The 19,727-nt window shown below is 52.8% G+C and overlaps 2 protein-coding genes across 2 annotated transcripts in view; one reads left to right on the top strand and one right to left on the bottom strand.

The window, feature by feature from the left end:
- Positions 1–1,893: 1,893 nt before the first annotated feature.
- GPR137C (G protein-coupled receptor 137C) lies at positions 1,894–17,733 on the bottom strand. Its single transcript, XM_063333863.1, has 7 exons — positions 17,130–17,733; positions 9,822–9,865; positions 8,900–9,128; positions 5,618–5,767; positions 4,932–5,054; positions 4,695–4,810; positions 1,894–3,905 (listed from the first exon to the last, which is right to left on the bottom strand). Exons 1-7 carry the CDS (start codon positions 17,493–17,495, stop codon positions 3,734–3,736), a joined length of 1,200 nt encoding a protein of 399 aa, XP_063189933.1. The 5' UTR covers positions 17,496–17,733; the 3' UTR covers positions 1,894–3,733.
- A 237-nt stretch (positions 17,734–17,970) lies between these two features.
- The window catches only part of TXNDC16 (thioredoxin domain containing 16), a 38,526-nt gene continuing 36,769 nt past the window's right edge, over positions 17,971–19,727 (top strand). Inside the window, exons 1-2 of the mRNA XM_063333862.1 lie at positions 17,971–18,272; positions 18,377–18,540. Of these exons, the coding sequence (XP_063189932.1) occupies positions 18,495–18,540 (46 nt within the window). The 5' untranslated portion in view covers positions 17,971–18,272; positions 18,377–18,494. The remainder of the gene's footprint in view (positions 18,273–18,376; positions 18,541–19,727) is intronic.

Here is a 19,727-nt window from a genome sequence, read left to right as displayed (position 1 = left end):
GCAGCGCAGAGCTGCTCAGTGGCTGAAGCGAAGTTGAATTTTGCCGCTGCAAGGACAAACAGCCAGGGAAGTAGGACAAAGAGCTCCTGGAGCAGAGCAGGGGGACCCTTCCTGGGCCAGGCACGGAGGGGCGAGACACCCCGTCCTGCTGCCAGCCCCGATTACACCATCCGCCTTCACAACGGGGGCAAAGGACAGGCTGGCACGTAGTCAGAGCTGCCAGAGACTAGACACCCCCAGGACGGGGGTGCAACAGCCCCAGCAGCCATGCTGCTTTTCACCCTGAGCCCCCCAAAAAAATGCGCTTGTAGGGACAGGAAGGTGCAGCCAGCGTGTGCTCCAGCAAAGCTGCTGCTGTTTGCGGCAAGCTCAAGGCCACGCAGATAAACCTGTGCAAGGAAATAAGGCAAGCACCGAGTTCCTGAGCTGGGGTTTTCGGCTCCTCCGCAGCTCAGTGCTGCAGAGGGGGCCAGAGGGATCACAAGTCCCAAGAAGGGGACAGAGCACAGCCCACGCCCTGAATCATCTCCTGCCCCAGGAGCTGTGCGTGTGGAAGCAGAAGGCGGCAAGGGGCAGAGGACATGGTTTGAGCTTGTACCTCATGAGACAGGGACAAGGGGAAGCACCCTGTGGGCCGCAGCCAGCCTCGAGAAACATCAGAGGGTAAAGCACCCTGTGAGGACAACAGGAAGGAAGGGTGCTCTGCCCTCCCCAGCCCTGGAAAAACCACAGCTGCAAAGGGGAACTGCAGGACCCCTAGCAAAAGCCACCTCTGTGTGCTCTGCACCCAACCAGAGAGGGACTCGTGGGGATACTGGTCACACCGGCCAGGACTGAGCTACAGGAGGTCAGGCTCAGTGCTCCAAACCCATCAAGAAGCAGCTTTACCGACATCTCAGCAGAGCCATGAGATGTCCAACACAGCCACTGAGCCCCTGGCCAGGACAAGGGGGGCTGCAGGACCACAGCTGGAGCTGGGTCACACCAAGAGCAGAAACCCAGCCAGGCCTCCAGCAACCTAGCACTGAAAGCCCCCCCCCTTTTTTTTTTTTATTATTATTTTTTTATTTCAACATAGTAGTGCTTGGTTACAGTTTAGTGAAGAACAAATAGGTACATTCATTGGCCACAGCTTCCTGTTGCAGCCAGCTGCTGCCTGACTGCAAAGCCAAAATACTGTTAAACCATACCAAAAAAAAAAAAAAAAAAAAGAAAGAAAGTTTAATGAAAGGCAACTATGCATTAAAAAAGTCATTGTACTTCTCAGCTATAAATTACTTCAGTAAAACACAGGACCAGCCCCAGCAGGAGCGGTCAGAGTTTTGAAATTAACGGCCATCCATACAAATGAATAAAACCAAAACACTTTTTGCCAGTCACTCACAAGTACATTAAGCAACAAGACTCACTGCCCCGACCTGCCATCCGAATGCCAGGAAGATCGTATGGTTGTTGTGTGCTTCAGTGCAATATGAACAAGGAGCCTGTAGCCCTTTAATTTTTTATTTTTTAATTTTTTTTTTGCACTACACTCCTTTCCCTCCAAAAAAAAAAAATAAATTAAAGTGCTCCTAGTGCTTTGGAATTTAAGCAAGAACAGGGGCCACTAGCGTCACTTCTTGTCTTTGGTGACTTACGGGAGAAGAAAGAAGGGCAACGCACCGAGTCCAGGTCCTTCATTAGCTTTGCCATAAGTCAAGCAGTGATTTGAGATGGAACAACCCGTTTCTGCAGCCCAGCTGAGGCAAGGGGACAGGTCCCTTATGCCACACCAGGCAGAGCAGCCGGGAGAGCCACAGCAGTCAGGGTGGAGCTCTCTGGTTCAAGTACTAGAGCAAGAGGGATGTGCCGAAAGTTGTCCCCCTCAGAGCCTTCTCTAAAAAGCAGCAGGGGTTTCTTTTTTTTTTTTTTTTGGGCCAGCACAAGTGAAGCAGGTTAGCAAGGAGAGGCCCAGAAGCCAGCCGAGGAAACCACACAGAGGGTCTGGGTGTTCTCAGTGAGAAGTGACATCTAGCTCAGTACAAGTGATGCAGGTGATGGGTGACCAGGCCATACCAGTGAGCACACAGCAAGTGAGGAGAGGCCGGGGCTGCCCCAGTGCTGGGGGTTTCTCACACACAGCTGTGGACACCGAGGCTGCCTCCGGCACCAGAGCCCAGCCCCACGTCCCACAGCACCACGCCAGCCCCTGCCCAGCTAAGTCCTTCACCCCAGCTGGGTCCTTCAGTGTCAGACTCTGGTTTGAACAGCGGGAGCAGCTCTAGGTATGTGAAAAGCAGTTCCAGTTCAGGTTGTCACTAGAGGTCAGAGCAGTTGCCCTCCCTGGACCAGTGCCTCCATCCAAGGCTGTGTCCAAAGCTGCTTCGCTCAGCCCCAGGAAGCCAGGAATAACACCAAGCGTCATCTCCAAGAGCCAGATGGAGCTACAGGCCAAGTCAAACTTGGCAATTTTGGTTAAAGACAGACAGAGAAACCTCTTCCCAGACTGACCCAACACACTCAAACCCTGTGTACACCCAAAGCCTGCTGACACAGCTCCTGTGGCAGTGGGAGGACTCCAGGCCCACGGTCCTGCCCCATGGCAGGGGAAGGGAGAGCGAAGGAGCCCAGGGACCAGCTCTCTGCACCATCTGCAACTTCCCTCTGCAACAGCAGGCATTGCCTCCGCAGACAGACACCTCCCGCACCTCTGTGGGGACCCCACTGGTTCACATTCGCTTCAGGTTAAAACTCTTGGTTATCTGCTAAATGCAATTTAATACTGAGGGGGAAAGGGGAGCCCCACGGCGGGTGAAGAGGAAGAGGGAGCAGGACTGCTCTCGCCACCCACCAGTTAAAGCAGCCCTAGTTTTACACGTGCTTTGGGCCACACGTGTTCCTACAGGCACGCTCTCGCCGAGCCAGCTCTAAGCTCTCCCAGAAGGCAGCAGCCTATGAAGTCTTGCCCCCTCCATCCACGCCAGCCCTCTTCCTTTGCCACGAGCTAGTGGGTTGGTTACAACATAGTGATCTTAATGCCAGTAGGAGCACTTGATCTCACCCTCCCAGGCGTCCGCTAGGATATGCCTAGAGCCCAGCTTTGAGCCCACAGTCCTAGGCAGGACACTTCAGCAACCAGGTGAAACGAGGCCCAGCAGTCAAGAGCAAGACCACACTCAGCCCAGAGGCATCAGCCCTGCCAGGTGTGAATATGGCACAGTATGCTTGAACATTCACCGCAGGAGGCCCTGCCTGTAACACGTTCGGCCAGAGCTTCACACTCCCAAGTGAGTCAGGATGCAGAGTACTTCACGGAACACGTCTTTGCAGGAAGACAGTGCCTCTCCCAGCTATGGATGTGCAATTAAAAGAATAACTAGAACAGTCTCAGACCAAGCGCGGTCTGAGCAAGATTCCGTTCCTTCCAAGTGTGCAGATAAAAGTGCAAATATGCATTTGATGTTTCTTTTCTAGTGAGGAAGCTCTGGTGCATTTAGCTGCCAACATCTTGAAGACCAGACCAAGAAAAAGCTTCCAGAGAGTTCAGCTTCACTTTGCTACATGGTACCTTAAAGTCACAGTTCTCTTGCTTACTGCCTGCAGCCATAGGCTCAGTCCCACTTACAGCTGCAGCAGGTAGTGGAATGTTTGTGTCGATGAGTTAGATACTCCAGGGAAGAAGGAAAGAGAAAACCAGGTTACAATCCTATACATGAATGCCACTTCTGGGGAAGAAAGGGACCTCACAGCCTCTTCAGTTCTGTGGTGCAGGGTATGAGCTATGGTGATTATTCATCTCCGAGCCGCCTGTGGCAAAGAGCAAGGGGGCACTGTCTGTAACCGTTCCGCTGAGATGGGGACCCACCGTGTAGTTGTCATTGCCAGCCAGGGACCCATAGCAGCCAGAGCACTGGGGGGTGGCCAAGCTGGGAGGAGAGACAGGAAAAAAAAAAAAAAAAAACAAAACAGACACAGACTCTTAGAGATGAGTAATTTGGCTGCAGCTAGTCTCCACTGCCAGGAAAGACTTCTGCTCCCAGTATCCAGGTCTGCAGAAGCGCACTATGCCATGCAAGCACAGCATCTCCAAGGAACCTGGCTTTGATGAAACAGGTACAAGGAGAAGAGGACCAGGCCCTACACCACTGGTCAAGAAAAGCCAGAACCTCTGAACCCCCCACTACACCCTGAGCAGCAAGTGAAAGCCAAGGCTGTCAGGTTTCCCCCTAGTTCTGCTGGGCATACCAGACCATTCTCCCCTGTACCAGGTGTTCCTGCAGAGCTTTGTCCCAGCTGGCTCCCAGGGATCATGTCCCTCCCAGGACTTCACCGCCTCTCACTTCCCAGTGGAGAAACTCCTCTGGAGGTCATTTAAGAGCCCTCCATCCCCACAGCTGAGGAAGGATCCTAGCAGGATCAGCCCTCCTGGATGAGGCCTCCTCTCTGTAGCCACTGCATACTTCTACCTGCCAGCACGCAGAGCAATAGCCACCCCTCAGAGCTGGTCACTTCTATCTCATAAAAACAGCTCCTTGTGAGCTGCAGAAGGGAACAAACCCAAGCTTAGTCAGAAGGCTCCTTGGCCCATCCACCTTGCCCAAGCTGCCTCTTAGACCAAAATTTTTTTCCTAAGAGCAGAAGCCAAGAGCTCTGCTGCGTCCACACAGGGCAGCCGAAAAGCAGCTGGGCTTTCCCTTGCCCAGCACAACACTTACCCTCCTTCTCTGGCCCCAAGCCGTGACAAGTCATCATCGCTGTCGTAGCGCCTTGGATTGTCAAAGAAGTAGGCTCTGGAGCTGTAGCTGTGACTATTGACCATCCCCGCTGGAGTCTGTTAAAGAGAAAGGAGATGGGCCACAAGTGAGATGTTTCTGACAGTGTTCCTAAAGGCCTGTACCCATACCCCAGGCACCTCGGGACTCCTCAAGCTACAGCAGCTTGCTCACACCTACCAAGTTCTGACTCAGTCTCTGAGCCCGAAAGAACAGCACCACGAAAGTCGTTGGCACCAGCTCCCAGAGGAAAAGGACCACTCCAAACACCACGTACTCTTCACTGCTCACTTCTACATGCACCTGTGGACAGAAGTTAGAGGTCTCTGTATAATCCTAGCCATCAGTAGACCTACACAGCTCCCAAAGCTGGACACTGCACACAGCTCTGGAGAACTAGGAATGCAGAGAAGCTCTTTATGAAGACAGGAGTCCCTAAACCAGAATAGCGACCCTTACTCGACTACTGTTTTTAGTGAGATAGTTCTCTTTAGTGTGCTACCAGGGTACTGTTAGCTCCCTCCTCACACCAGTGACTCTCCCTTGCACACAGCCATGCCTTATTAAGCATTGCTTTTCTGCTCTAGTTGACTTGTTCCTCCTCTCCCCCAAAAGAAGAGTTGGCAGGCTAAAACTGAAGAGCACAACAGGGGATCCTGCCTGAAGAAGTAGCCAGAGGAAGATTCCAGCTTGCTCTGGTGGAGAGAGCAAGCACAGCTTCTGAAGGCAGAAATCCAGCTCACCTGGGGATGTCGAGAACCAGACACCATTACCCAAAGCTCTTTTCCCCTACACATGCCCTCACAGGGTGGCAGAGTAACTGCTTGTCACTTTACTAGCTCTGGATTGGTGTCACAGACACTTACCTTATCTGAAAGGTTGTCCCAGCCATAGTTAAAAGGACCAGGAACATTGTCGGGAGATATGGCCACAGCTACCAGGTTATAGCAAGCCCTTGAGGAATACAGAAGAGCGACTACAGATCCCACAAGAATCGCCTGGCAGACAGATGTTCCCTAGAGCAGGAAGAAAAACAGTTTTAATACAGACCTTCCTACAAAGCCAGAATTCCACACACACGCCCCCCGCCTTCCCCTTAAATGCGTGAGAAGCTGTGCAGGCAAGAATGACCTAGAACATTTGTATGTTGTTGCTAAAATATTCAGAGCTGGCTAAGAGCTTCCTTGTGTGATGAGTTCATTGCAGTAGCAGAGCTACACAGCCAGTGTCACCAGGGAGCAAGGGACAACTTGAGGCACAGGAGTGCCACTCAGGATCTCATCAGTCAGCTTCAAACTGGTAGTCCAGAGAGATGCCACCCCACCCACTGCCTTTCTGTGGTGGTCTCCTGAAGGCCAACCAACAACCATTAAGAAAATCAACTTGCTGCTTCTACACCCTGATCAGACTCTACAGCAGAGATGTCCACCCAGCTCATTCACTCTGCAGCAGTTCAGCACCCCCACATTGAACACATTTATCTAGGAAGGAAGCCCAAATATTTGGGGTGGGCAACTCTGAGAACAGGGAGACAGATCCAGCACCTGAACCCCGGCGCTGCTGTGGGACAAACCAGGCTTTGCTAAACACAACTGTAAATAAGGCAGTGTGATAAAGGGCGGCTAGATGTTGTGGGACATCTGCCTCCTACTATCTGTCTTGTGTTGGTGAAGAACAACTTTCTCCACAGTGTTTCAGATGCAGTGCTGTCAGAGGGACAGCTGCATGAGGTACCCTGAAGGTCCTACCTTTCTCGGACAGATAGCCATGGGAGAAGCAGCCACTTGAAGATCTGCAAGTGTCTCCGTTTCTTTGCTAAATACACCCCTTAAATACAGCCTTTTAATAGCTACCAGTAGCCACCAAGTCACTGCAGAGCAGAAGCCAGGAAGTGGGCAGGCAAACGCATCTCAGCAGCTGACTTGCCTTTGTAGTTAGGGAGACAAATCTGCTCAGGAAGCTCATCTCATTGACCTGCTCCACATCCAAGCTATGGATACACCAGTTCTACTTTCCTAGCTTTCCAGCACTTGCTCAAGACAGTGCCTTGGAAGAGTCATCATGAAAGTGCTGCTGACAGACAGGCCCCTGTGGCAGCACCGAAGCACAAGAACACAGCCTGTTCTAGCACTGTTAGCCAAGTCCACGGTGTTCAGGAGAGCAGAATAAGAGGCAGAAAGGCTAGTGAAGCAAGTCTCCAGCAGACAAGGACCACAGTATAGGATCTGGCAGCGGTTCAATAGCGCAGCCTCCTCAAGCATCAAATGGCTCAAACCTTCCTACCTTCCGTGGTGGAGGCAGCCGCCTCACTGGGCCCCTCCAGCCTTCCTGCATTGCTTTGAGTCAGCAGGTTCAGAGCTGGAGTTCAGGAGGCAGGACACCTTTTCAGGCATTTGTGTAACACTTCTGCTCATCCCCACCCTATTTTTGCAGCTCCTCCACAACACAAAGCCGGGGGATGCCTTCAAGGCAGGGAAGGGAGACAGCATTTGAATGCAAGAGACCTTTACCAGACAGTCAGGTTGAGTATTCAACTTGAGAGCAAGGCTGCTTTAGCGCTGTGTTGTACAAGAGCAAGGCCCCACAGGCAGCCTCAGGCATGTAACTAGAGGAAGTTACTGCATTCATAAACCACTGCTGGGTGAACTTGATAAGTTAATTAATGTCCAGATCCAGTCAGAGCTGGGTACCTGGCCCGTGCAAGCAGGGATTTGAGCAGGTTCTCAGCTTAGTCACGGCTCCTCTGTCTCACTTCAGATCATCCAGCTGCAATCTGCCGCCTCTGTGGACAGCTGTCACAAGAGCCAGGTAGGCAGCTGGTCCCAGTACCTATGGCCCCCACACATCCTGGATTCTGGGCAGCCACCGATGCTCTCCACTGCCTAAGAGACCCAGACTTCTCCTACAGAAAGCCCCAGCTTCAACCTTGTCAGCCCAGCTCTGGCAACCCTCTCTAAAAGAAGGGGCAATGGACTTTGAGTGGTCGCGCAGATGGCCCGCTAAGGAGCAAGGAGATGCCTCCAACCAACCCAAGGCAGTTGTCAGGATCCAGAATGTCTTTGCATCAGTGTCTGTTGCAAGGCTGCTTGTCACCCTCTTCTGAGGGGGGACAGAGGCATCCGACAGCCACCAGGAGCTCTACACCCTGGCCAGCCTCAGCAGTGGTTTCAGCCCATACAGATTCACCTGACTGAGGACACACTGGAAATAAGGTCTCTGCAGGAGACCTTATTCTGACACCGGGAAAGAGGTGATTCGGACCACATGAGGTGAGGAGCTATACTACTGGGAAAAGGCAGTAGCTCAGAAGTACCAGAGCCAGGCAGCTGGCTTCCCTGAGCTGTGCTTCCCCATGCTCAGGGCTCAAGTTTTTCTATAGATCTTTCCAGGCTCATCAAGAGACTACATCTGCCCTTCTCACCAGGCCAGATGCCCACCCTGGAGTCACTGCCTTTGATAGGAGTGATATGGCTTCCCAGAGGAAGAGGAGACAGCTTAAGCACACACTTAATTGCGGCCTACTGCCACACTAACACAAGACTGCTGGTGGCTTATCCATTTTCCTACCTGCTGGAGAAGAGACATGTATGTTTAGACCCTCATCTGTCCTTCTGCCTTGGGGCAGGATTTACAGCAACTTTTCCTCCCCTTCTAAGACGCTCATCTCATCCAGGACAGGTGAGCACTGCCTCTGGCTCAAGCAAGCAGGCAGCTAAAGCTGGACTGCTGCAGGGGGATCCCCTTTGCAGATAGTTGTCATGCATCTGCCAGAGATAACAATATGCTGCAGATTTTACTGTCCTTAGTGACAATATGCTGCCGAAACTGCATCTGCTACTCCTTAGAGAACCCTCTTGCAGACAAACCCTGAATTGTACCTCTAAACCTGAAACGCATAAGCAGCTCCAAAGCTGCAGACAAAGTATTCCCTTAAAACGTGCAGGGCACTTCGCTGCTACAGCAGGAGCATGCACTTTCTGGAGGGAGGAGTCCAAGAGCTGCCACCTCCACACTGGAAGGAGTATTTGAGCAGAAATAGCTCAGGTGCAACCAGGTCAGCACTGCTCTGAGCAAGCACACACAGATCCAGTTAACAATCCAGCTGACAACAGTGCAGTTCCAGTGTAGTTTACAAGGCATTTACCTACCTTAGACTCGAGGTAGACATTCGCTGAAGACATCTTTCCCAGTTTGCACATGCAGCAAGCCAGCGAGATGGCACAGAGGATGAAGAGGCTGTCGTTAACTAGGGCACGGGCAAGGACTGTCCACCTCAACTGGTTCTCCGGGACCTCACCGTGGATTAACATTGCACAAGTTAAATTCACAACTAAGAAGAGGAGGCTGGTAAATACAGAGCCCAGGTACAACAGGACCCTGGAGAGATGGTGGGGGAAAAGAAAAAAAAAAATAAAGGAGTTGAAGTCAGACAATTCTAAGGCCATTCTCCACCACCCTCCTGTCTCGTTTCAGTGGTTCTATTGACAGTGCAAGTCTGCAGAGTGTTTGTTTGAGCTGCTCTCATAATGCATGAGCAGTGTAAGTAGTCATGAGTTACAAGACTCATCTTCTGACAGTCAGGTTCTTATCTTGCAGATTTTAAGTGTTGCTCTAGCTCTGCATTAACTTCAGTCAATAAGCTATGAGTCATCACAACCACTGCAACTTCTTTATTGAAAGCCACTGGAGCTTGCATTTTCCATTGTGGGTTTCCCTGGAAATGGCTAGGAAGCACCTGGATTGCACAAACACAGGTCCCACCTATTACTCAAGCCTTGTTCTGCAGAGCTTTTCTGGGGTAGGACAACTCAGGATGACCTTGAGAGTTCACGTGGTTTGTGAGCAACACCAGTACTGGGATGCTGATGGAGGCATGCAGCATATGCTTTAGCTTCCTTGGTACACTTGAAGCTCCACTCCAAGGCACAAGACTGATCCTTTGTCAGAGCACAGCTAGGTGTGGCATTAGCTCTGTTCAGTCTTTGGGGTCTGAAGTTCCCATTCCCAGCACTGCAGCACAAGTTCACCTTAAGCCAGCTTTGAAGGTAACATTAGGAAAGTATCACTTACTTGTACTTGTTGAATTCAGCTGCACATTTCACTTTGAATATGACCTAGGGGAAAGATTTACACAGCATTACTTAACATGACCTACAGTTCTCCTTTAACCTTAGTAAAGGCATATACAACAGCAGAGCCAGGATCCAGCTGGACATCTTGAAGGACTCTAGATTATCTATTAGCACCAAGTCTTGCAACCAGACCCACTTGCAAGAAAGACTGGTATTCTTTTTTTCCTGCAAGAACCAAGCCCAAATGTAGGTGTCCAGTAGCCATAGAATCATTTGTGTTGGAAGAGACCTTTACAATGGAGTCCTAACACTGCCAAGTCCACCACTAAACTATGTCCCTATAAAAGTATTTAATATCCCATATGTAACAAGGACTTTAATAACACCACACCTAAGGACTTCAAGAAAAGCAGGGAGTTTAGTACTCAGTAGTCACTAAGAACATTCAAAAATACATCTGCTTCGCCCAGTGTTCTGTGCTGCATATTTTAGAACCTCAATCATGCTCAATTTCCCTGTTAGAGAAGGCCACTTCAGCTGCTGTGCTTTAGCAAGACAAATAGCTGATCTAAAATAGCCCTCTGGTATCAGATTATGGACCCGCAGGCTGTAACACGCATTTAGAACTCGCAGCTCCTCCATCCTGAAGATGGTTGTAGGCCAAATACACCTGAAAAGTAACTCTGAGATGGCAGGAAGTCCTGTAGAGGTGGAAGGCCCATTTCCACAGCACATTTGACAGACAAACGTATAAGATGTCAGTCATTTACAGACTGTTTCACTCTTCAAAGCAACACGCACTGTCCAAGAGTGGATCTGGGTTCTGTGAATCTCCTCACTGCACAAGGGATTAGGAGACTCAAGTTGACAGTTGCACAAGAAGGATCAATGCTTCAAAAGCAAAAACTCACGGGCCTCTCCTCGGATTGCAGGTACTGAACCCATGCCTGCACCCCCAGCCATTTGGGTTGAGGCTAGAGGAGAACCATCATCTCACACTCAGGCAGCCCTACAACACCCTTTCCAGTATGGCAGACAAGCCTCCATGTCCCTTTGGGCTGGAGAGTGGCTGCTACTGAAGCCTACAGGGGCAGGACTTCTAGCCTAAGGACATATGGACAGCTCAGGAAGGTGCGGACGCACACCCAAGTCACAGCTTAGATGGGAGCACAGGGGTCCCACCGCAAGAGGACAGGTAACTGGTGCTCCCACATGGTCAGGGCAAGCAGCATGCTGGCAGAGCTACATGGAGCTCACTTGTCACACAGATTCAGCACAGCCATGGCAGGAACTGGGGTTTGTCCTGTGAAAGAGGCAGATCCTGGTGCAGACCCCAGAGCTGAGGTCACATTCAGCCTCAGACAAAGCTCGTGTCCCGACTAGAGACTTTGAAGGAACTTGGGAAGAGGTAGAGAGCCATTTAGCCAGGTCCAGCAGACATATACTTGTGGGGTGAACACAAGACCACTGTGAGCTTGCTGCCCAGGTGTGGAGGTTTAGTTTCACTGCTTCTGCAAGGAGTCCTCCCTGTCAGCTTCCAGACTGTGGCTGCAGTGAAGAATCACTCATCTCTCACAAGGCAGCCTCAGCCAGCTTTTTTTCTGATGGGATTTCTTGGGTCCTGCCTTCCAGTCAGCACTGAGGTCATGATGGCACTCTGAAGCTTCAGAAATCAGGCTTCTGCCAACAGGATTTCCAGAGACATTTCAGGGTTTGAGGGTCTGATCCAGCTCATCTGAGTTACAAGGAAACCTGGGCCTTGAAGGACCATGTGGTGACTTCAAAACAGAAAAATCCCTGAATCCTCCCTCTGTGCCTAGTTTGCCTGTAGGCTATGTTCAAGCGCTTTGGGAGTGTCAAAACAGACATCAAGAACATCCAGCTGGGAAACCTCTTGGTTCAGCACCCATTTGTGGAGCATGGAAGTCCATTTGAGGTATTTGCACTGCTGCTCTGACTCCCAGAAAAACACTCTGTCACTGCAGCCTCTGAAGAGCTGAGCAAGAGTCCCTGGCTTGTGTTCCAGCTCATCGCCCTTGCATGAGAACAGCCCCTCAGCTGAGCGGGGAAATGCCAATGGCTAACAGAAAGAAGATGCTGGCTTCTGCAGCAGCCCTGAGCAAGGGACTCTCCCAAGACCCACCCCTGTGGCCCTGAGCCCTGGGGACTAAGGCACACAGAGCTGTCTCAGGGTTAAGAGTGCAATGGCAACCTGAGACTCACACTTGGACCGCTGCCACGGAAAGCGGAGGGAGACCACGGCACCAGCCTTACACTTCTATTAGCCCCCAGCTATTTAGTCCTGTAACTTCGGGAAAAGAACAGGCATCACTCGGTTTACAGTGGTTTTAGTTATTAAGACATGATAACTCATCTGAAGGTTGCTTTTTTCTTCATAGGTCAGTAGGTGACACCAGTAGCGTTCACAATGCACCTTTGGGTTCTTGCCCTTGAGACAATCTTGCAAGCCTTCCAGCACTGCTGCTTTTCAAAGCCCAAGGACAGCTGATGTAGTGGGTTCTGCTGGGAAGAAACCAGCACACAGAGCTCAGGAGCAGTCCTGTTCTTCATAAAAATAGGAAATACAGACCCCTGCCCTGAAACAGGTGCATGATGCCAAGTTGCTAGTAGCAACCCTTGCAAACTGAACAGTGCCTCCAGTTCCTAGCCGAGAGGCCGGCTCCAAAAGTCATCAGTTGCCTGCTGAAAACAAGGAACAAGGTCTCTGCTAGCCCAGAGCAGGAGGGCTGAGAACATGTCCTCCTAAGCAAGCCTTTTATAACAGTTAGGCAACACTCAGAGCCTGTTGTCTTTCCGGAGCCACAAGTCCTTTGAGCACTTCACATCAGCCACAGACTTGGGAGGAAGGCGAGGCCGAGAAAAGCTACAGACCTCAAAGTGCCCTGTGATGCTGAGGGCTTTTGTTTTTGTGATGCCTGGATATATTTCACAAAAGTGAATGCCTTACATCACTGAGTCCAGAAAGTAAACTTGCTAAGGGTACATTCTCAGAGCATTAAAAACACACTCAGTCTTCAGAGGTGTACTGGATGTGTCACAGCTGCAAAGACATGACAACAAGTGACAGACACCATAACCCACAGGTAGTTCTAAGGGCCACTTTCAGTATCTGTACAAGCCAGGATCTCAGCCCTAACATCGAGCCTCCAATAGCACTTCAGCTTGGTTTTCGTGCAGCTATTCACAACAGATCTGAAAGATCCATGAGCACCAGCAACTTGTCATTGTCTGTCTGATGGAACCAAAGTCTCTTTTGCTCCATAAACAAAATCATGAGTTTAGGCTCTCCAGATGCAAGACATAACCATGTCCTGCCTTGACATGAACACAGCCCTCGCTCAGCTGCAAGAACATCCACAGCTACATTCCTTCTTTCACCACAGTCACTCAGTACCAGAGCAGAGCATGGACTATTTTGGGACTACACCCCAAAACAAGTGTTTGAGCCCACACCCGCTCCTCAGAGAAAAAGCTGGAACTATCTGTGAGGAGGACCTCTCACCATCCCCACTAATACTGAGGTCATCCTATGCCATCATGAACACAGGGTGCAACTCATGTACCCTGATTTCCTAGAATAGCTGGTTGCTGGCATGGACACCTGTTCCCATGGGGCCCATGGGAATCACCAGCTATGGGATGGAGCAGTTTTGGTTTTAAGTGACCCCTTACCAGCTGTCCCTCTGAGGCAGAGGGCACATGCTAGGTGTCTGCCAGATAAGGAAGGTGGAAAAGTGCAAGAACAGATGAAGGCTTTTTCAGTTTTCCATCTGAGACAGCGGGAAGATACAGGACAGCAAGGACAAACAGCTCCCAGGCTGGATGCTCTTTCCATGCCTGTCTGCTCCAGAGCAATTAGAGCAGCAAGAGATGAAGAAAGGCTGATGTCATCTAATCAGATGGAGCACTTAAAGAAACCCAGACAGGTTAAGGGTTATGGCCACACCAGTCTGGCAGAGCAGCCTGTCAGAGCCTCACCACTCCAGCAGAAGTCCTTACTCATTGTTGCACACAGTTGCTGACTCCCGAGTGAGTCCAGGATGCCAAATGCTCAAGAAGGTCCTTGAAAGGGTCAAGATGGAGGTTGTTGTGGCTACATTTCATGTGCTGTGCTCCTGACAATGACCTGGGGGAAAGCAGGAATTGGCAGGCTCTTGGGAAAGGTAGCATTACTCAAGCAGATGTCTAGCTGGCAGCAGAGGAGCTAGTCCAAAAGCAAGGCAGAGAAGCACCCCAGGTTGGATATCCGAACCACTGGTTCTGCCTGTTTTAGGCAAGACTGGGAACACATCTGAGGAATTCTGACCTGACAACCTGTGAACTCCAGATTTCCTGGAAAGGATCTCATTCTGTTACAAGCTGAATCAGAGAGGATGAGATGCTCCCAAGCAAAAGGGCATCACACCTTTTGATGTGCCAGGTGGAAGTAAGGCGGTGACAGAAAGAAACTGTCACCACCAAATGAGCATCCCACACGCATTTGGTCAGGCTTCCACATCCCCTCAGGAATCTCAGGGGCTGGGAGGTGATAGGAAGAGGATACCCTCTCCCCACAGAAAGGGGGAACACCGGACAGTTTCACAAGTTTGAATTTCAGCCCCAGAACAGCCTGGAGTGCAAAATAATGCTAGCTCTCCATGGGTATGTGTTGTTTCCCTGAGCTCTTCCCCGACCCAGCACCATTTCATCCTCAGCTTGTAAATAGCCTGGGGAGCTCCGTAAATCAAGCAAGATTAGTTCAAATAACAGCACAGGCTACATTTTCATCCACTGCTTAGACAGATGCCACGTCTCCAGCATTTCCACAAAGGAGGCACTGTGTACACAGACAATTAGCCAGGCCTTCCACACAAAAGCAGCCTATGCTTTTATCTGAGGCGATCTCAGACCAGGATACTGCCCCCAGAGTAGCAGAAGCCCAGTGCCCTTCTACAGGTTGCTACCAACTGGCCCTTAAAGAACTGGGAATGGATGGGCCACCCACAGCAGGTTCTGCTTGAAGTCACACTGGTAAACATACCAGTCCTCTCTAGATCTTGAGCCACTTCAGCTAAACTGCTGTGGTTCCACCTCAGCTTCTCTCCTTCCTCGAGGTAGTGACAATTCTTCTTTAATTACACCCTAAGCTCCCTTAACACAATGCCTCTTGTGCTTTAAGAGAAACACTGAACACAGCCAAGCCAGGAACATTTCAGCTACCAGCACATGGCACCCTTCTGTCAAGGGAGGGATGCACTAGTTTTATCAGCCTGTTCCCCAAGCAGAGGAAGCCAAATATCACCACTCACATCATTTCTTTTGTTAAAATGGAAGCCAGAAAAACACCAAAAGCTTTCTGTTCACTGCACTTTCTCTAAACCTCTGGAGCTGCAGGCTTCCCTACCACCACCCACAAACACCACAAAGTGCTGGACGCCTGTTCTGCTTGCAACAGCCAAGTGTCAGACCCTCGCTGTAACTACACATGCATACCCATTTTAGTAAGTCATTTCATCCTTCCCCACTCTAGATTCTGAGGTCTTATTTCCTCAAACAGGATTTCCCTTGGCTCTAGGTCTTCAAGGAGAAAGAAATGGGGTATATTCAGCCAGAGTCCACTGAAAAACAGGTACCCTGGGAGGAAGGGAAGCCTGAGAACCTATTTGACTTTACTTTGCTGTTCTTTAAAGGAGCCTTTTAACACAGCTGCAGAGAGGCAAATCTTCTGTCAAGTCCAGTGAGACTTGGAGGAAAACAGAAATCCAGCCACTTTGTGGTACCAGAACATGGGATCCCTTTCTCTGCTTGTCTTTCGAGGGACACAAAAGCACCCACTGGTTGGAGCAATTGGTAGGTCAGACTCCCTTTAACAGACAAGATGGATTATGCACACTATGCACCACTTGTTATTTTGCTGCCACTTGATCAGCAGCATATCTAACACCAACAGCTTTTGCAACGGGCAGTTTACCCCAGCTTCCAGGTGTTTGTGTCAGAGGGGGAAGAACCAAAACAGCTGAACAACCCAATTGCTCCAAGTCTCACATTATCATGTGAATGTTGATGTCCTCGGGAAAATGAAATCATAACTCCCATCGGTGACACATCGGTGCGATGGAGCGATTTCGCTGTGTGTTAGCGATTCCTTTGTGAGGCTGGCAAACAGCTGAGAGCTGCAGAGCAAAGAATCTGAACAACAACAACAAAGCTGGAAGGAAAGTACTGCCTATTTATGAAACAAGTCACCAAACTGGAAGGCAGGCAAGCAAAGGGCTGCTCACGAGAAACTGGAGCAGAAACAAAATATTCAGAGGAAGAAGGGGAGGGGAGAGCCAAGGCTTTAAAAGATAAAGACAAGTGAAAAGACTAGAGAAAGGAGGACTGAAAAAATAGAATAGTCACAAAACAAGTGATGGGGAACCCAGAAAAGGAGGAATACAGCTCAGCAACAATAACAAGCAGCTCCGCACTGTCCCAGTAGCGATCATTGTGCTCGGAAGGGGCCCACCTCTCCAGCCGCGGGCTGTTGTCTGGGGAGGCAGAGGGATCCCAGGGTTTTGGTTTGTTTTTTTTTTTTTTGTGTGTGTGACAACAAGCTGCAGAACAACAAGCCCGGTTCAGAGCGGAGCGATGGAGAGAAGGAGGGAGCGCAGCAACAATAGCAGAAGAGGCTCTAGCTGGTGACGTAATGGTTGGCATCACTCCAGGCCAGAGCAGCCCCTGCTGCTGCCACTTTCTGGTCCCCTTTAGAGAAGGGGAATCAATTAAAAAAAATAATATGCAAAACAGTCCCCTAAGAGACCTCCCCTGTAGGGCTGCAAAGGGGAAAGCCCCACTGGGGAGCAGGGCACATCTCTGCACCCTCCCAACCCCAGACTCAGGGCATGGGGAGATTCAGGTCTCCCCCCTCAAAAGCCAACCCAGGGGGGGCTGCACACCATGCACCCACCACCCTGACACCGGGATTCAGGGCATGCTTTCTCCTCACCCCCCCATCCCTCCCCACCCCCCAGCCTGGATTCAGGGCATAATCCCTGTGCCCTCCCCATATCCCCCCAAGCCTGGATTCAGGGCATCTCCCCAACATCCCCCCAACCTGCCCCAAGGCCTGCACTGAGAGGAGACCTCTCAGCACCCTTCTCCCACCGAGCCTGGCCCAGGGCACACCTCCACACAGCCCCCCCCCGAACCCCGGCTTCGGGGGACACCTCAGCACACCTCCAAGTTCAGGGGGGGTGGCTGAAGGGGAAAGGGTGGTGGTGGTGGGGGTTGCTGTGTCTCTACCCCCCAAACAAAAACAACTTACCTCAGCAAAATAGAGGTTGAGGAGGCAGAGGCTGGAGAAGAGCAGGCAGCCGGGCAGGCAGTAGAGGAGCCAGTGGGCGAAGGGCTGCTGGAGGCGGAGGGCCTGCAGGGAGTTCTGCAGGTAGAAGGAGAAGAGGGTGGTCCTGAGGGCAGCCCAGAGCAGGCAGAGGAAGAGGCAGAGCGTGTGGTAGCTCAGCCGCCGCTCCCGGTAGTAGAGGAGCAGCCAGAGCTGCAGGTAGGCGAAGAGGAAGAGGGCGGCGTAGAGCGCCGTGTGGAGCACGGTCAGCCCCAGCTCCACCGCGTAGGGCACGGCGGGCCCCTCCGCCAGGGCCGCCCCCTCAGCGAGGGCCGCCGCCGTCGAGCTCATGGGGCAGCAGCGCCGGGGTCGAGGGGCGGGGGGGGGAAAGAAGGAGGAGGGGAGGCAACGGCCCGCCAACGCCCGCCGCGCCCTCCCCTCCCCTCAGCCCCGGCTGGACACCCCCATACAACAAAGAGGAGCCCCCCGCCTCCTTCTCCTCCTCCGCCGCCCGCCCTCCTGGCTGCGCCGCCCGCCCGCCCGCCGCCAAACAACTCTCTGCCGGGGACAATCAGCTGAGCCCGATTATTTGAGGCGCTCGCTCCTGACAGCGCGCCCTCCCCATTGGCTGCCGCCCGGCCCGCCCCCCCTGCGCCCGCCCGCCTCCCCGAGTGGCGGCCGCCGCCGCCTGTCACTCACCGGCCCGCCCCCGCCCGCGCGCCGCCTCGTTTCTTGGGTTGCCGCCGCCGCCCGCCTTCCCTTTCTTCTCCCGCCCCTCGCAGCGGCGGAGCGGAGGCGCCGCCTCTCCCCGCCCCGCGGTGCGCCTTGTAACGGGGGTGCGCGTTGTGACGGCGCTCCAGCGGCCCTGGAGACCCTCCTCAGCCACCGGGGGGCCCCGCTGCAATACGGGCAGAGAGCTCCCCCGCCTGGTGGGGTCGGCTGCAGCAGCGGTGTGCCCACCGGGGACGGGGGAGCGTCCCTCGAGGGATCCCTGGAGCTGCTGGGGGGACCCGAGGACCCCCTGCAGCCTGCCCCGGGGTGCGGGAGGAAGCCCCACTGCCGTAGGTTGGGTCTGCGGTGTCTTTTCTCTCTGGGCAGCGATCCCTGTGGCTGTGGGGAAAGCCCAAGGTGGGTGAGCATCCCGCTACCAAGGTCTCGGCTCAGGGCTCGGAGATCCCACCGCTGGAAGCGCTGGACTGGACACCCCCCCGTCTGTATTTTTGGCACCCCAGATTCTCCAGCCCTACAGCCAGGCCACCGACTTCAGGGGACTGCTGAGGCCCAGGGGAGACCTGGATGGGCGATGCTCTCCTAGCAGCCGTGGTGGAGGGAGGAGGACGCCAGCCTTGAATGCTCAAGACACCCAGGGACAAGGACTTCAGCTCAGGACACTCAGGTAGGTGACATCCCTAAGCCACCTTGGAGGCAGCTCGGCAATGTTGTCCATCATCACAGTTGTCCATCATCCCTGCCAGCTCCAGGGACTTTTGGGGGGGGCTGGTCCCCAGGGACAGACTGAATGAGGACAGCGGGACAGCAGCAGTGGGTGACACCGTGGGCTCCTCTCCCGGTGTGGTCAGAGGGAAAGGCTGCAGCGTGTGCCTCCCGCAGCCTGGGCTGGCCAGCAAGGCCCAGCAGGGATGCTGGATGCCGGGAAGTGAGACCTGGAAGTGAAAATGAAAGTGAAACTCTCCAGGAAGTGGCAGTAGATGGAGCATCCCTGTGAAAAACCCCAGTGAGGCAAAGCAGCCTGGGCAACAGGCCGGGATGCGCTTTGAGGTCAGTTGTGTTTCCCACCTCTGCACGGCGAGATGCTGCTCCCGCAGCCGCCCCTCGCCCCGTCCTCATCCCCTGAATGCAGGCCCCTGTCTCACGTGTCCACTGAAAAACAGACAAATCTGACGCAGGGGGTCAGAAGCTGGGGGAGAGGAGCTCCGTTATCTTCGGATGTGGTGTGCCGGCTCTGCCTCCGCTCTCGTCAGCTGCCCTGGCGCGGATTTGTGCCGCAGGCTGATTATGCAGCAATCTGCAACGTCCTTAAAACGCTGCTGGGTGAAAAGTGCCGCCTGCCTGTGCACGAAGGGCCTGGCAGCACTGCGGGTGGAAACAGCGTTTGTGGATAAATGCAGGATAAACACATGGGTTGGGGCAATCCCAAGCGCAGATCTGGGCTGGGCAGAGATGGATGGAGAGCAGCCCTGAGGAGAAGAACTTGGAGGTGTTGATGGATGAGAAGCTCAACACGAGCGGGCAACATGTGCTGGCAGCCCAGAACCCCCCCGCAGCCTGGGCTGCATCCCCAGCAGTGTGGGCAGCAGGGCAAGGGGGGGGATTCTGCCCCTCTGCTCCGCTCTGTGAGACCCCCCTGCAGTGCTGCCTCCAGCGCTGGGGCACCAACAGCAGAAGGACACGGAGCTGTTGGAGCGGGGCCAGAGGAGGCCCCAGAGATGCTGGGAGGGCTGGAGCCCCTCTGCTGTGAGGAGAGGCTGAGAGAGCTGGGGGGGTTCAGCCTGGAGAAGAGAAGATGAGAGGGGATCTCATCAATGCTCATCAATATCTCAAGGGCGGGTGGCAAGAGGATGG

Source organism: Chroicocephalus ridibundus, chromosome 4, assembly GCF_963924245.1.
Source record: "Chroicocephalus ridibundus chromosome 4, bChrRid1.1, whole genome shotgun sequence".
Classification (NCBI taxonomy): Eukaryota; Metazoa; Chordata; class Aves; order Charadriiformes; family Laridae; genus Chroicocephalus; species Chroicocephalus ridibundus.
Note: the sequence above shows the minus strand (reverse complement) of the source record. Positions and strands in the feature narration are given on the sequence as shown.